Source organism: Rousettus aegyptiacus, unplaced genomic scaffold (assembly GCF_014176215.1).
Source record: "Rousettus aegyptiacus isolate mRouAeg1 unplaced genomic scaffold, mRouAeg1.p scaffold_m13_p_6, whole genome shotgun sequence".
NCBI lineage: Eukaryota > Metazoa > Chordata > Mammalia > Chiroptera > Pteropodidae > Rousettus > Rousettus aegyptiacus.
The window spans coordinates 35,979,768-35,995,585 of record NW_023416309.1 but is presented as its reverse complement, the minus strand read 5'-3'; the positions used below and the strand labels follow the sequence as shown (position 1 = coordinate 35,995,585).

At 43.8% G+C, this 15,818-nt stretch overlaps 1 protein-coding gene and 2 pseudogenes across 2 annotated transcripts in view; 2 read left to right on the top strand and 1 right to left on the bottom strand.

Moving 5' to 3' along the window:
- ALDH18A1 (aldehyde dehydrogenase 18 family member A1) overlaps window positions 1-14,518 on the top strand; it is a 35,317-nt gene extending 20,799 nt beyond the window's left edge. For both annotated transcript variants that reach the window (XM_016164265.2, XM_016164264.2), the window contains exons 11-18: window positions 575-668; window positions 3,328-3,548; window positions 5,534-5,671; window positions 7,598-7,793; window positions 7,897-8,018; window positions 10,065-10,251; window positions 11,253-11,348; window positions 13,553-14,518. In XM_016164265.2, the coding sequence (XP_016019751.1) occupies window positions 575-668; window positions 3,328-3,548; window positions 5,534-5,671; window positions 7,598-7,793; window positions 7,897-8,018; window positions 10,065-10,251; window positions 11,253-11,348; window positions 13,553-13,734 (1,236 nt within the window). In that variant the 3' untranslated portion in view covers window positions 13,735-14,518. The remainder of the gene's footprint in view (window positions 1-574; window positions 669-3,327; window positions 3,549-5,533; window positions 5,672-7,597; window positions 7,794-7,896; window positions 8,019-10,064; window positions 10,252-11,252; window positions 11,349-13,552) is intronic.
- Window positions 2,815-2,933, top strand: LOC118604913 (annotated as a pseudogene).
- On the bottom strand, window positions 9,753-9,871 carry LOC118604272 (annotated as a pseudogene).
- Window positions 14,519-15,818: the final 1,300 nt, after the last annotated feature.

Below are 15,818 nucleotides of genomic sequence, written 5' to 3'. Positions count from 1 at the left end.
TCTCTCTCTAGTAAACCACTTTTATTCCTTCAGTAGCCATCACGCTGACTTCTCACATTTCCTAATCCAGGTGGGTAAGGGTTGGGGTCTTCTCAAGTATCCAGGACTGGATTTTCCCCCCCTTCGAATTCATTAAATAAATAATTGTCAAAAAAAGAAAACTAGATGCAAAAACTTACCTGGGAAATCAACTGTATATGGCTAATGATATTAAATGTGTAGAAATGTGTGTATCATATGATTCAAAATGCTGGCCTTGTCTCATAATTGTATAATTCATCATGCCCCCTCCCCCCGCCACTGGGCCACAGTTTGCTAATCATAAATAATAATTAGGAGTGGTTAAAGAGGAAGAGAAGAAGAAATCGAGAGATGAGCAGTGAGAGAGGAAGGAGAAAATGAGAGGAGCGGCGGTGGAAAATGAATGATGTGAAGTAAAATTTCAGTTACTGATAACCTTGAATTTAGGAGCAAGGCCTGGCACACTCAGAAGGTAGATCTAAAAGAGCAGGTGTGCAGTCTTTTTAGAATAATATGTTTGCTTGTTTGTTTAATGTTTTACCTTTCTTCCTAGAGAGCAGAGATTATTCATCATCTGGCTGATCTGCTAACGGACCAACGCGATGAAATCCTATTAGCCAACAAAAAAGACTTGGAGGAGGCAGAGGGTAAATACCAGGCAATTTGGAGTCAGTGTTGTGGAGGGTTTTATTTTGGTCTTTATTCTTTGTTTTACTCATAATTCTTCTATCATAATCTGCCTAAAGTCAAGGTTGTTATAGAATAAATTGTATGTTATGCATTCTGTTTATTGAGGGTCGGTGGCTAGTGTTCATTGAGCTTTTTCAATGTTTACATAACTACCTCTACCCCTTTTCCCAGTACAACCCCCCAGAGGGACTTTTTTAATTCCCCACAGGTCAAAACCCATGGCTATTATGGTAATTTCTGGACAAACAGGAAAAAAAGTTGAGGACTATTTTAGACATTTATCTAACAGCAGCTAATATTTACTGAGGCCTTTCTGTGTTGCCAGGTGTTGTGCTAAGGGCCTAACAGACAGGATCTCATTTTATCTTCATGACATAGCATCTATCAGGTAGCTGCTATTTATTATCCAGTCTTAGGAGGAAACTGAAGCTCAGAGAAGTTGTCACATGCCTACCACCCATATAGCCAGTGACAGATTGTGGGATTCAAACCCAGAATGACTACATGATAGTTTGTGCAGCCTGTGATGAGAGACAGCTTATCTCCTAGTGAAGAAACCAGTACGTAGTCTGCCTAGAGATAACAAGTGCCATCCAGCGTGTCCTTGAGGAGCTGATGGTAGAGTGAGTGAAATGGCTGAACTCACTTTGCAGACAACTAAATATGTAGAGAGTTAGATGTAAGCCCTCATCTTTCTCTCCCTTTTTCTGATTCTCTTTTTTTTTTTTTGTACTCTAAAATAATGAAGGCCGATTTTATAAGTTTTCCTTTTCTCTTGAATAAATGTGCCTTAAACATCCAAATTAGTGTTGTCCCCTTCAAAGAAACCTTGTGAGGCTCATCAACATTGATTTTTATTCCTTAAAACATGTTTGAGCCATTTTTTGGAACTTTCTTTAGAATTTACATCTGGTCTTTTGAATTATTGCAGTATTGGAAAGTCATAAAATAAACTTTCAGAAATGGGAGAAATCTTTGATGACACCTTATCCAATTCTGTAAACTAAAAAAATTAAGACCCGTAGAGGTGGAAGCTGTTGTTCAAGGTCACACAACTAATTGTTGGCAGAACTCTGACTTCTGATGTCAGTTATATCCTGGAAATTCATAAGGATATGCAGTGCCACAAGAACAATGTCCTATATATATGTGAGTGTGATCATCCCCTTTGACTCATAAGCCCATTTCAGGAAATTTATCCTAAGAAAATATTCCAAGAGGAAAAAACAACGCTATATGTAAAGATTCTTAGAGCAGGATTAATTATCACACTGAAAACTGAGAACAACTGGAGTGTCTATAACCTAGATATGGTTAAATGCATCAACCTGTAGCAACTCAATGAAATATTCAGTGGTAATTAAAATAATTTTTGCAATGTGGTAGATGTACATGCATTGTAAGGTGAAAAACCAGAGTGTAACATTTAGCATTCACTATAATTAAAACTAGATTTTTAGTAAATGGGGAAAAGTGAAAAAAATTAATTGATAATTAAGATAATTTGGTTGGTTAGAATGATAGTTTAATTTTTTCTAACTATAAGGTTGGTTTCTCCCCTCCATAGCAGAAATCTTTTTATTATCTTGGTGGGTGTGATTATAAAAAAGAAAGGGAGAATTTTCATAATCTCATCTCAACATTTTCCATAGTAGTAATTTGTGAAATGTAATTCCATTTGGTTTTCCTGAGTATGTATAGTCATGCATACTTATGAATGTGTGTATAGAGAATCACACTATGCATACTGTTATATTTAAATTTAAAGAAAATCTTACATATGAACTTCTAATTCTATTGAAGTTTTTATTTTGAAAGATACCATCTTATTGCTCCTGATTATAAAAATCATTAATTATAAAAGATTAAAATAATGCAGAAAGGTAGACAGCAATCATCATTGTTCTCGATGCCTTCCAGACATATATGTTTGTAAATAGAACCCTATCATACTTGCTGTTTTGTAGTTTTCCTTTGTCATAATCTATACCCTTGACAGCTTTCCGTATCAGGAAATATAGTATCTATAGTCACTGCATTGTAGCCCATTGTCTGAATGTATAGGTAGAATCTAGTTTCCCACTATTCTAAAAATGCTGTGATGTCTACAGCCATGTTACTCTGAACAAGCCCTATCCCATCTGATCTCGGAAGCTAAGCAGGGTCGGGCCTGGTTAGTACTTGGATAGGAAACCTCCTAGAAAGACCAGGTACTGTAGGTGTAAAAAATAAAAAAATAAGGGATTATAAGCTGACAAGGGTCCTTGCAATCTGTGAGGTCAACCAAGGGTTGCCTTGCCTAAAATATTTTTAAAAATTAAAATAGTAAAAAATGCTGTGATAAGTATCCTTATTACATGCAAGTTTGCTCATGCAGATGACAAATTTCTGGAACCGAACTTGCTTGCTTAAAGGGTATGGGTTTACATACCTTTATATGATGCTGTATACTGCCAAACTGCTTCCCCCACTGAGAAGCTGTATAAATGGCATGTCATCGTCTCCCCAATTCCCCACTAAGTTCCATGTCTATTCCTAACAGTGCCACATGTTCAGTAAAACAATGCAGGCTGCCCAGATCTACTGCTTTATCATGTGTTCTTCACACCTCTTCAGGGAGACTCGCAGCTCCTCTGCTGAAACGTTTGAGCCTCTCCACATCTAAATTGAACAGCCTGGCCATTGGTCTGCGGCAGATTGCAGCCTCCTCACAGGATAGCGTGGGGCGTGTTTTGCGCCGAACCCGAATTGCCAAAAACTTGGAACTAGAACAAGTGACTGTTCCAATTGGAGTTCTGCTGGTCATCTTTGAATCTCGCCCTGACTGTCTACCCCAGGTATGTGACTAATGCCAAGATAAATCTCCCAAAGATTCTCTTTCTTTGCCTTTTTTTCTTTTTAGTGAAAGTGGTTTTTTGGGGTTTTTTTTACCCAAAGATAATTTTAAAGATTTTATTTCCAGGTTGCTCTTAAGGTAATTTATATTATTGATTCTTTTAATAATTCTAAAGTTAGGTATTCATATATTCATTTTACAGTTGAAGAAACTGAAGCTTATAGAAGTTAATATTCCTGTCACATGTGTAAGGGTGGATCTGGGTGGTAAGCCCTGGTGAATCTCCCATACCATGACAAGAAGCACAGTTCCAAATATCTTAGCTCACTGGGGCACTTTGTTTCCTGGCCACAGAGTCCCTGCTAGCCTCCTGCGGGAACATTCATCTCATAGCTGGTTTTGCCCGTATGAAAAGGACCCCTTTATCATCAGTGTCACAGATAGCTTCCTGTAGTTCATCTCTTAGGAAAAAGGACATCTAGCAGTTAATGGGAACTAGAATACAAGCCTCTTTAAGGAATCTGAAACAACTCAGGCTAATGTTGAGATACCATAGGTTAACAGCCTTGCCAAGCAGCCATACTCTGAAATAAGGTGGCATTAAGAGGTTAACCTCACTTGTTGTTCTAAACTTTCTCCCAGAAATCTGGAAGCATTTCCCCACTAGACTGAGATGATACCAGCTTTTTCTCTGCACTAGCCACAAAGCGTCAGAGAGAAATTCTATTTTAAAAACAAAGAGCCAGCACCTCTTCACTATATGGTGTAAATGAACATGGGAGTCCAGAGTGCTCCGTGGCGGATACTCCCTGACATGACCTAAACCCAGTTTGTTAATCAAGGGACTCCCATACTATCTGACCCCTCCTGACCTGTCTCAGAAATGCTCCAGAGAAGACTGCAGAACTCCCCTCTGCTGGTAGAAAGGGATCCTAAGTCTCCGTGAAGACTGTCCATGACATTTCTCTGCTACCTTTTTTCCATTCTAGCTGATAGTTCACAAGGAAAAAGGTTTCCTCCTTAGCCAACTACAGCTGAGGTTCCTCACCCAAGATCTTAACCTTGGATGGTATTACAGAATCCTTGAATCCTAAAAGTTGCATGCAGAATTCAGTGTTTGTGCATTTATCTAGAGAAAGTTTACATCACTTTTATAAGGGATTCACGAGCAACAAAAATGAACAGAAAAGAATTAAGAGCTGCTAATCTGGAGATTAACATATTCAGGCAAGGATTTTTTAGAAAAGTTTCTTTCAGTATGTTACAAAAACAGGAAGAGTTTTATTCACCCCATGAGCATTCAGAAAGTTAAGCTTCAGGCCTTGGATGATTCTGTCAGTGTCATTAGTTCTTAGCTCTAAGAGGGTGACTAATCCTCCCCATGGATGGCCTACTTTTTCCTCCCCAAACAGGCTTGTGCTCCTTTCCGAGCAGTCTCAGCCCCTGCCACAGCTGCCCAGGGATCTGGTAGGAGCTCAAGTTTTCTCCAGGTTCTCAGCGCCAGGCATTTAGAGCTCTCAAAACAATTAACCAGAGATGGTGCCCAGCCTCAGCCTGAGTCAAGTGGAGCAAGCGCATGAGTCAGGAGGCAGCTGAGCACCCTGTCCTCCACATGGTCAAAGTGGGGAGGGGGCCCTGCAACCCTGGCCACTTACCTCGGGTATTTTGCTCATGGGGCTAAGGAAGCTGTATAGTTGAGTGCTAAGATCCAGGTGGCTTGGCTCTGGAGGCAAGGCTCCCAGCCCTGCCACTTATAAGCTGCATGACCTAGCAGAGTCACCAACCTCTCTGGGCTTCAGTGTCACCTGTAAAGCAAGGGATAAAACAAGTACTCAATTCACTAGAATGTTGTGAAGCTGCAACAGTCTATGCCTAATAAAGTGATTAATAGTGCTTGGCCCAGAAAAAGTGCTCAGTGACTACTAATATTACTATTATATGATTGCTGCTTCTCTTTGGCTCAGTGCTCTCCCCTTCGATCTGCAGGTGGCAGCCTTGGCTATTGCAAGTGGTAATGGCTTATTACTCAAAGGAGGGAAGGAGGCCGCACACAGCAACCGGATTCTTCACCTCCTGACCCAGGAGGCCCTCTCGATCCATGGAGTCAAGGAAGCTGTACAGTTGGTAGGTCCTTGTGAAGGAGCCAAGTGAGCCCCAGAGGGGCCAGGTCAGATATTTCGGTATTTGAAGCAAAATTTAGGCCTAGGGGCAAGCCACTTCTACGGGCAGGCTTGATTAGAGTGGCAGCGGGTCCTGTGTACCTGCTGACACTGGACAATGCCAGGAGCTTCCTTGGCCCAGATGGGTCTTCAGTGGCTTAGGAAGGCCACTCTCATACACCTGTATCCTGGTACTGTTGATTTACAAGAATGCCTATTAGCCCTTTGTTCCTTAGGTCATGGGGCAGCAGGAACATTAGACCTAGAATATGAGGGCAGAGTGATTTAGGCCAAGGAAGATGAGATCAATCTTAGGAAAGTTTGTCATAAACTGTCATGCAACATTTAAGTATGAGGTTTTGCTATTATGATGATGATGGTTATCATTTTAACTATTGTCTCAGACTTCTCAACTATCAAATGGAGTTTCTGAACTAGATAGAGCACCTACTATGGGCAAGGCATCTTTCATTCATTTTCTCACTTAATCCTCACAACAAATCTAAGAAAAATACATTAATTATTAGCCCCATTTTATAGATGGAAAAAAAATTGTTCAGGGGTTGAGTAACTCACCCCAAATTACTCCAGATCCTCCTCTCTCCATCGAGGCCCACTCATTCTAGCATTCCAGGATTCTGTTGGCTGCTAGGAGAGTGTCTGCAAATCTGCTGCATTACATGGTCATTGACAAGAATCTGGGTGTTCCTTGTGGTAATGTAGTGGATGGATAGAGCACAGCTTTTAAGGATTCAGATCTCAGCTCTGCCACATCCTAGCTTAATTCAGCAGGTTCCCTCCCTTCCCTTCTTCCTATTGGTGCATAACATTCACAGAGTAAGTATGTAAGTCATGTGAACAATATGATTTTGTACACACACACACACACACATACGTATGTACGTGTAACCACCAGCCATATCACGGTACATAACATTTCTGACAGCCAAAGACTCCCATGTGCCCTTTCCAATCAATATGCTCCACCTCCCCCAACTTGTTTTACTTCTTTCACATTCAGTTTCTTTGGCCTATTCTTGAACTTCATGTAGATAGAATTGTGCAAAACATACTCTTTTATGTTGTATTTCTTTTGTTCATTCATGAGATTCATCCATGTTGTTGCATCTAGCAGTAGTTTTCTTTTTCCTTGCTGTGTAGTGTTCCATGTATGTGCATGTGCATGTACTATGGTTTAGCCCTTCTTCTGTTGATGAACATTTGGGTGGTTCCAGTTTGAGGCCATGCAGATTCAAGTTGCTGTGAACATTTTTGTACACATATATTTGTATTTCCGTTGTAAGTAACATTACCATATAGGGGAAAATTAAAAATCAAGAAGACAAAAAAGATGCCCATAGTCTAACACAGGCACTTTAGTTGGTCCAGCCAGCATACCAGGGTTGAAGTTTCAGTGGAAATAGTGAAGAACCATGACTCTATAGCAAGACCCAACATGTCAAGAAGACCGTGGAGAGAGAACCACCAGAGTAGCCACGTCCTCTTGTGGTCCTCATTGCCTGGCACAATCTGTACCTCCTGTCACTTCCAGAGACAGCACTTTGTACCTCTTCTGGCAGTTTTTAAATTATCTGCCCCACGTATGGCTGATTGTCTCCTAGTCCTGTCTTCCCAGCTTGACTCAGCTCTTTGAGGGCAGGGACCAGGTCCTGCATGTTTTGTCATGCAGAGCACAGCACCTGGTATGCAGTGTTTGTTGAGCATTTGCCGGACTGTCAGTTCCCATGACCAGGGGCTTAATCTTGTTTTGGAATAAGTTTTCACAGTGCCCAAAGCTGCAGAGATTTATCTGTAAAAGGGATGTTGCTGCTTCTATATTTCATGTGATTAGAAGATGTCCTCTTTATCTTTTCATCCTCTTTCTTTTCAGGTGAATACCAGAGAAGAAGTACAAGATCTTTGCCGCCTTGACAAAATAATAGATCTGATCATTCCACGTGGCTCCTCCCAGCTGGTCAGAGACATCCAGAAAGCCGCTAAGGGAATTCCAGTGATGGGGCACAGTGAAGGGATCTGTCACATGTATGTGGATTCAGACGCCAGCGTCGATAAAGCCACCAGACTGGGTGAGCTCGATGGGTCCCCTGTTTTAAGGACAAAATATTTGTCGGATCTTCTGTGGCTCTGGATCATGTTAGTAGAAACAATTCTTTGTCATTCTTTTTTCAGTCAGAGACTCTAAATGCGAGTATCCAGCTGCCTGTAATGCTTTGGAGACCCTGTTAATCCACCGAGACCTGCTGAGAACACCACTGTTTGACCAGATCATTGATATGCTGAGAGTGGAACAGGTAAGACAAGTCCGTGGGACTCATACGTCACTTCCTGCCCTCCATGTTGCGATTTAGGAGCCTGTGGGATTAGACCTGGAGCAGCTGCCATACCATGTAATGCAATTCAAGGAGCAATATTTTTGAGCATCTGCCACGTATAGAGTTCTGTGCTAAGTACACAGATGAGTAAGACATGCCCTCTGCCTTCCGACAGTCTAGTCGATGGACGAAACCCACACACAAATGGCTTCATTACAAAGTGCAATGTGTTATGTGCTAAGAGTGTTCAGAGATAAAATAGATCACACGGCAGCCCATTGAATGGACTATTTCTGGCAACCTTTATTCAAGCAACATAGTTTAAAGTGTGTTTCTGAACACACATTTCTGTTTGGATTTGATTTAAAAAGATTATACAGAAATGTTCTCAGATCAAAAATTTATTGCATCTACCTGTCCACAAATGTCTTCAGTCACCAATATTAATGTACTTGATACAGTGATATTTGGGAATCAAACAATTGTATAGTGTTCTTTTTTACTAAGATTATTTTACCATGTCATTGAACAACAAATGCCAGTAAGTTTCCAACATAAATGTATGCTCCAGCCTCAATTTGTAATTGCAAGAAAATAGATGCTCTCCAAACAAAAATGAAGAATCTTAAATTTTCAGTCAGGACACATGTTCAGCTCTTGTATGTGATGTCATAGATTCCCTTTCAGAATTATATAAACTAGCACAATGGTTCAGACAGTGACCGAACATACACTGGGCTTTGACCTGGGGCATATGTCTCTTCCCTTCTCTCCTCTGGCTGGAAAAGAGGGCTCCAGTCAGGTTATAAATGTGGCGTGGTCCCAGTGAGAACCCAAAAGGATTGTTTTGAGCATTAAAATGTACCCCACAAATTAGAGGTAGATTACATGATCACTTGTGTTTGAGACCTTACTTTACACAGTGGCCTGTTTGGGTGCCTGTGTGTGTCCAGTACACAGGACTGTAGGGGACAGGAGGAAAGTTCTCCTTTAGTTAGGAATCAAACCTCCAGTTCTGATCCAGACAAACCCACTCTGTTTCAGTCATTGTCAGGATTGCCTTGAAATTTCCCAAATCCAAATGAGTCAGTGTTTGTACTTCAGGCAGCACCTTTGTATTGTAGGAAGTGCACCAACAGGGTGACTTGCCCAGAGCTAGGGCTCAGGAATGGGGTTCCAGTCCCTGAGGAAAGTGGCCAGACTCCAACTCTGGAGGAAACAGAGTTCCAGATAGGAAGTCATGCAGAGCCTCAAAAGAGGACAGACAAGCACCACTTGTAACTTAAGCCAAGCAAGAGCTTGGTCCCAAAGAATCAAGGCATGAACACTGCCTGGGATGGTCTGAGCCCTCAGTGACCAGCCTCCAGATCCTTAAATTCCTCCAGCTAGGAGCAGAACTAGCCCCAAAGGAGCTGAGCTGAACCTAGAGGTAGGGCTGGACTGACCAAGTGTTCGTGTTAATAAAATGCCTCTTTTTCTTTTCTTTTCTTTTCCTTTCTTTCTCTTCCTCCCTCCCTCCCTCCCTTTTTTTCTTCCTTCCCTTCACCCCTCCCTCCTTCCCCCCCCTTCTCCTCTTCTCTTTCTTCTCTCTCTCTCCCTCCTTCCCCTTCCCTGTCCTCTTTTCCTTTTTTTTTCTTTCTTGAGAGGCAACCCTTGGTTGAACAGATTGCAAGGACCTTGTCAGCTTACAATCCCTTATTTTTTTATTTTTTACGCTTATAGCACCTGGTCTTCCTAGATGGCCTCCCATCCAAGTACTAACCAGGCCCAACCCTGCTTAGCTTCCGAGATCAGATGGGATCGGGCTTGTTCAGGATAATATGGCCATAGACACAGTTAGCATTTTCAAAGCCAGCGCATCCTGGAGGGCAGAAGGCTGCCTCTAAAGGGAAGGCAGGGACTAGTTTAGTTGTCTGGACCACAGGAGCCACAGGACCTGAAGGTCCATCCTGCTATTCATCCTAGAGGAAGTGTGAGCTTGCTTACTTTGTTTATGTTGTTGCCCCTGGACTTCCTCTGTTCCAGGTGAAAATCCACGCAGGCCCCAAGTTTGCCTCCTATCTGACCTTCAGCCCCTCCGAAGTGAAGTCCCTCCGAACTGAGTATGGTGACCTAGAATTGTGCATTGAAGTGGTGGACAGTGTCCAGGAGGCCATTGACCACATCCACAAGTACGGCAGCGCCCATACAGATGTCATCGTCACAGAGAATGGTCAGTGTGCAGATGTTTTGAGCATATGGTGTCTGCTTTTTCTGCCTTGATCGAGGTGGTTTCATTCTGCTCAGCCCTTCTTGGCTCGGAGGAAAACAAAATCTGAACAGTCTAATGATGATCCGTGGTGTTAGTTGCGCTTGCTGGTTAGCTGAGTGCTTTCATGCCTATGGCCTCAGCATATTGGCACAGTGGCCCTGGGTGGGCAGGCAGGGAAGAGGTGACTCGCTCCTCTCTAAAATGACTCGCTCTGTGGTAGAGGTGTTCATTCAATTCATACAGCAGTCTTTCCGGGTTGTTGGAATAAATCCACTCAGGAGCTTAAGTGCAGAACCAACTAGTTGAAGGCAGAACCAGCTCTCCACGCTCATTCATTCACGCCACAGATAGGTATTACAAGACATGGCTAGGCGCCTGGCACTGGAGGCCCAGTGATCAAGCCAGGATGGCCGCACAGGGAAGTCATAGTCAGTTTACTGGGGAATCACAGCACCACCACCAATAGCAACAGCTAACATCTGTGGAGCACTTATCACGTGCTAGGCCCTGCAACAGTGCTCTGTGGTTGTCAGCTCACTTTCTCCTCTCCACCGCCCTGCGAGCTGGGTAATGTTGTCAGTCCCCATTTCACTCAGCCACAGAGAGGTTCAGAAAACTGCCCAAGGTTACCTTAGAGAGTGTGGAGTTGGAGTTCAGACCTAGGCATTCTGGCCGTAGAGCCTATAAACAGATAGTATAGACAGGTCATTGCAGCACTGGGGTCTGTCTGCAGTGGGAGATCTGGACTCCAGCCCAGTCTTTCCCAGCAACTTCCACATCAGTGACTGATAAAGCTGGTCTCTTTCTTGCTATTCAGATTTTTTCATAAATCTTCATGTTTAATATGTGTGGGAGCTCCTCAGGGGCCTGGACCCTGCCCCAGTCAGTCACTGGAGAGTGGCTGGAAGCAGGGATATTCTCCGTGAGTCATTGTACCTCAGTTTCTTCTCTTTGTGCTGCAGAGAAAACAGCAGAGTTCTTCCTCCACCACGTAGACAGTGCGTGTGTGTTCTGGAATGCCAGCACTCGCTTCTCTGATGGCTACCGCTTCGGACTGGGTAAGAAACACTCAGGTCAGGGGGCAAGAATTGCTTTGTGACTCTCTGTGTGGTCCAAGGAGCAAGGTGAGGGTGGAGTAGCCACCTCTTCTTTATGGTCACATGCTTGATGGAGATGATAGAGACAGAACTGGGAGAGCGTGGGTTTATGAGGGAGAGAATTCTAGCTACCACTAGTTCATAGAAGTCCTATGCTCTGAGCATTTCACATGTTAAGAAGGTAGGTACCCATGTTTCCTTTTCCATAGATGGGGAAACTGAGTTCACAGAACTGAAGTAACTTGCCCAAAGGCATGCAGCCGGCATTCAGACCCAGACTTATTCAAGTCCAAAGCCTGGGTCCTACTATAATGTTGGCAGACCACAGCATGTCTCCATACATAGATTGTGACAGGTGTACATGCCAGGGACCCTTGAGAGCACTGCCACTGCAGACTTATTCCTTTAGAGAGACACAGCCAGATTATGTCAGAAATAGGAATTCCCCATGAGGATAGGACAAAGGAAGGTGTTAGTACCTGTGCTGGGCTTAAGTGTCAGCATCAGAAACAAACAGGTAAGCCCAGAGATGTGAGGTTTACTTTGCCCCCATCCCCTTCCATTATTAATAATAAAATCTCCATCCCCAATCGTATAGGGATTTTTCAGACCATCTCTAGTTTTCAGAGGTGTCATTATGCAAAGCTCCAATAAGGCATATAGGACACATATGAGAAGCATTTCAACCACTTGAAACATTTTAATCCCTCCGGACTTCTGAATACATGATCTGCCTAGAGAAATAGTTCTTACTGAATTGTTAAAGGTTATTAAAGGGAATTTTACTCAGTGGTTCTTAGTCATTAGATACTTTATTTTTAGTTCCCAGTTTCTATTATGTTGGGGATTTGATTTAATTACTGCATCACTTGCACTGATCTTTGTATTCCATGTTCTTGAAAGAAGAAATACTTTCATACTTTTAAGAGCTAAAGTGCCCAGCTTTCAAGTGAAAGTCTAAGACGGGGAAAAGCAGAGGACCACTCCATTGCCTTTCCATTCCCCACGCAGAGCAGAGGCTCAAACTCTGATTGAGTTAAATTCTTGTGAAATGCATTGATAACAGTGACAGATAGGATTTATTGAGCATCTAGTATATTCCAACACTGTGTTAAGTGCATCACAAGCAGTTTCTCAGTTCTACAGAATGGATTCTGTTTTCATCATTCCTTAAATGAAAAACAAGGGCGAGACACGGTTAGGCAATGTGCCCAAAGTTCCGTAGTCTCTATATCATTAAACCAAGATGCGAACCTGGTGGTCACTCTACTTGCCAACCACTGGCCCAAGCTCATCCCACTCAGGTCTCTGCCCTGGCTCCTCTCTGCTGGCCGCCCCTCGCCTGGCCAGCTCCTTCTCATTGTTCAGGTTCTAGTGGAAAGGCACCTCTTCAGAGAGACTCTCCCTGACCACCCTGTCTGTCCACTGTGGTACCCACCCTACCCACGTATTGTCATAGCATGCTTCACTGCACTCAGTCACCACATGCAATTACTTGCTGAACTGTCCTTTGGCCGCCTTGCTCACAAGATACAAGCTCCATGGAAACGGGACCTCTCTCAGTTATTGCCTAGGGCCTGGTACATAGTATGTCAAAGTGTGACGAACAGGGGGACCCTGCCTCTACTGTGTGCGATGCAGCAGCTCGAGCCAGACCCAGGAAAATCCCTGCTGTCCCTGCGGCTACAACTGGAGCAAGAGGGATGGCAAACGATCGATTCCCTTTCATGTATCCAGCAACTGTCTAATGAGTGCCTCTGTGCTAAGAATTCTGAGTGATACTGAGAACATGTCCCTTTTTAGGATTTAAAGAATATTTGTGGAAATGACACATTCATACTAAACATTGTTGTACACCTCAGAAAAAGCCCAAGGGTGATTTTGTGGTACATAGTCTAGACACTAAGCAGGTGTCAGAGGCAGCACTTCTAGTATTGTCAGAATGCATCGAGGATAAGTACAAGAGGCTCACACATAGTGTTTCATGAGAAGGGAGCTCATCATGATTTATAGCAACAGTGCAACTCAGACTGGCCTGAGGAAGATGGGGCAGGATGGGGCAGGGAGAGGGTACCAGATGAGGAGAACGAGGAGACATGGGGCCGGTGGGCGGACAGGAAGTGGAGGCTGAGAAAAGCCACATTCTCATCTACGCTTTTTCACAGGAGCTGAAGTAGGAATCAGCACATCACGAATCCATGCCCGGGGACCAGTAGGACTTGAGGGACTCCTTACTACCAAGTGGCTGTTGCGAGGGCAGGACCACGTCGTCTCAGATTTCTCAGAGCATGGAAGTTTAAAATATCTTCACGAGACCCTCCCTATTCCGCAGAGAAACAGCAACTGAGAGCATGCAGAGAAGAACTGGGACTGTTCGTAGAGTTAAACCCGTCGTCACAGTCGCAGGGGGAGAGTCAGGTCTCATCTCCCACTTCTGGAAGGGTCTGCCTGTTGGAAAGATGCTTCTGCGTGCAGACTGGCAGCATCAATCTTAGCTAATGACTCGCATTCCAGCTCACCCTTTTCTTTTTTCTTTCTTTTTTTAAGTTAGAAAATAGTTGCTATGGGTAGGAACTTTGCTTAATTGCTGCAGAGAGGGACTTCGCACAGTCCAGTACTCTTCAATGATAGAAACAGAAAGGTACAGTTTCCCCTACAAAAGAGACAATTGAAGAATCATGGCCGCTTCTTACCTTTTTATCACCTCAATGAGGTAAAGTCTCCCTTGGCACTGGGTTGGTACTAGAGCCAGCCATACCTAAGTAGTCTTTTCACATTTCATTTCTTTCACACTCATCATCTTTGAAAAGGAAAAATTTGGAATTTAGGAGAGGGGAAGCTCTTTAACATTCTCATCAGAAACAAAAATGGACTGAATCATTTCCACTGGGAATATCGACCTTTTGTATTTATTTGTGGAGTAAATATAAGTAAGCATTCCAGATGCTTGCAGCCTTTCCAGATCCAGGAGATTCGGCACTACACGCGATATAGTTGGAGCCTGGAACTGCAGACAGGAGGTGCAAGATTCAGGATGAAGTATCTACAGTAATTATGCTTGAAATTTTATATGAATTATTTTGTCATCCTATTCCTTCCTTCCAAAACAAAATTAGAAGATTATTTTAATACTTTGGATTCTTTCCCTCTTTTTGAGAAATAAAGTTCTTATGAAAAGCCTGTGTGCAGGATTAAAGTTTTCTCCCTCAGTGCCTGTTACCCTCTTCTTCCTTTTCCCTTTTTTTGTGACCTCACAACCCCGCTTTCACACATGGTCTTCTCTCCAGAAGTTGGCTGGGAGACGGCGTGGCCTCCTCCTCAACACTATCAGTGGAAACAGCATAGGCAGATCCCCGGGGGCGGGACGTAGACAGGGAGAGAGGAGAGGAAAATGGGGAGATTGGCCCCACGAGCTTAAGACTGAAAGCTTTAGTGATGGTCTGAAGTCGAGGGTGTGCACGACATGGGCGAGCCGCCACTGTGCCAAGGCTACACAGCATCTGCTCTGAGGGCCGCGGCCCCAGCTGACATTTTAGTTCACTTGGCTGGTCCTCCCTGCCAGCCCCATTGCCTCAGGACCGCCTGTATCATTGTCAGCTCTCGCCCCTCCTCTCCCTCCCTCCTTCCAGCTCTTGTTCTTGGGGTCCCTGGTGCCTGACAGTCTGTAGTTGGAAGATTTCTGTCTCGTGGGGGCCCTCCCAAAGAAGTAAGCGCTCGCTTACATGCTTATCCTCTGAGGATGTTTTATGAGCACAATAATTACGGTGTCACGTGGAATGTGTTCCCAGGCTGGTTCCAAACTACTTCCCATCCAGACCCTTACATGGTCTGGCAAGTTACCCTGCCTGCCCTGTCCTCTGTATAGGGAATTCTGGCATAGCTTGCCTGAAAAGGCAATAAACAAAGTCTTGCTTGAAACTGAATGGCAAATACCATAATCAGCTCCCAACCAGACAACAAATGCCCCTGGAGTCTAAAATAGAAAGTGACCCAAGAAGACTGAGGCCCTTGGGGAAGACGCCACTGAGGAGGCAGGCTTGGATCTGAGCCCTGAGAAGACACGTCATAGGAGCAAGGAGAGGGCAGAGCATTCAGGCAGGGTACCAGTGCAAGCAGAAGTCCAGAGGTGGGGATGAAACACGTCTGGGGAGCAGTGAATATACCAGTTTGAGGCAGAAGTTCATATGGGTAAACGGGAAGGTATTACATCTCAGATGGCTGATAGTATAATCTCAACTGGAGCCACCCTTTGGGTGAGGAATGGGATGGGGGTGGGGGAGGTTGTCCAGAAAACACAGGTAAAGCTCAGTTATCCAACAAGGCCACTGCCTCTGTGCAGCCACCTCAGTCTCAGTCCTTTTCTACAGAGACCGTGGTCCATCAGTGTGCCTTCTTTTTCTACCCAAAGTGAAGAGATTCCCAAAAGAGGGC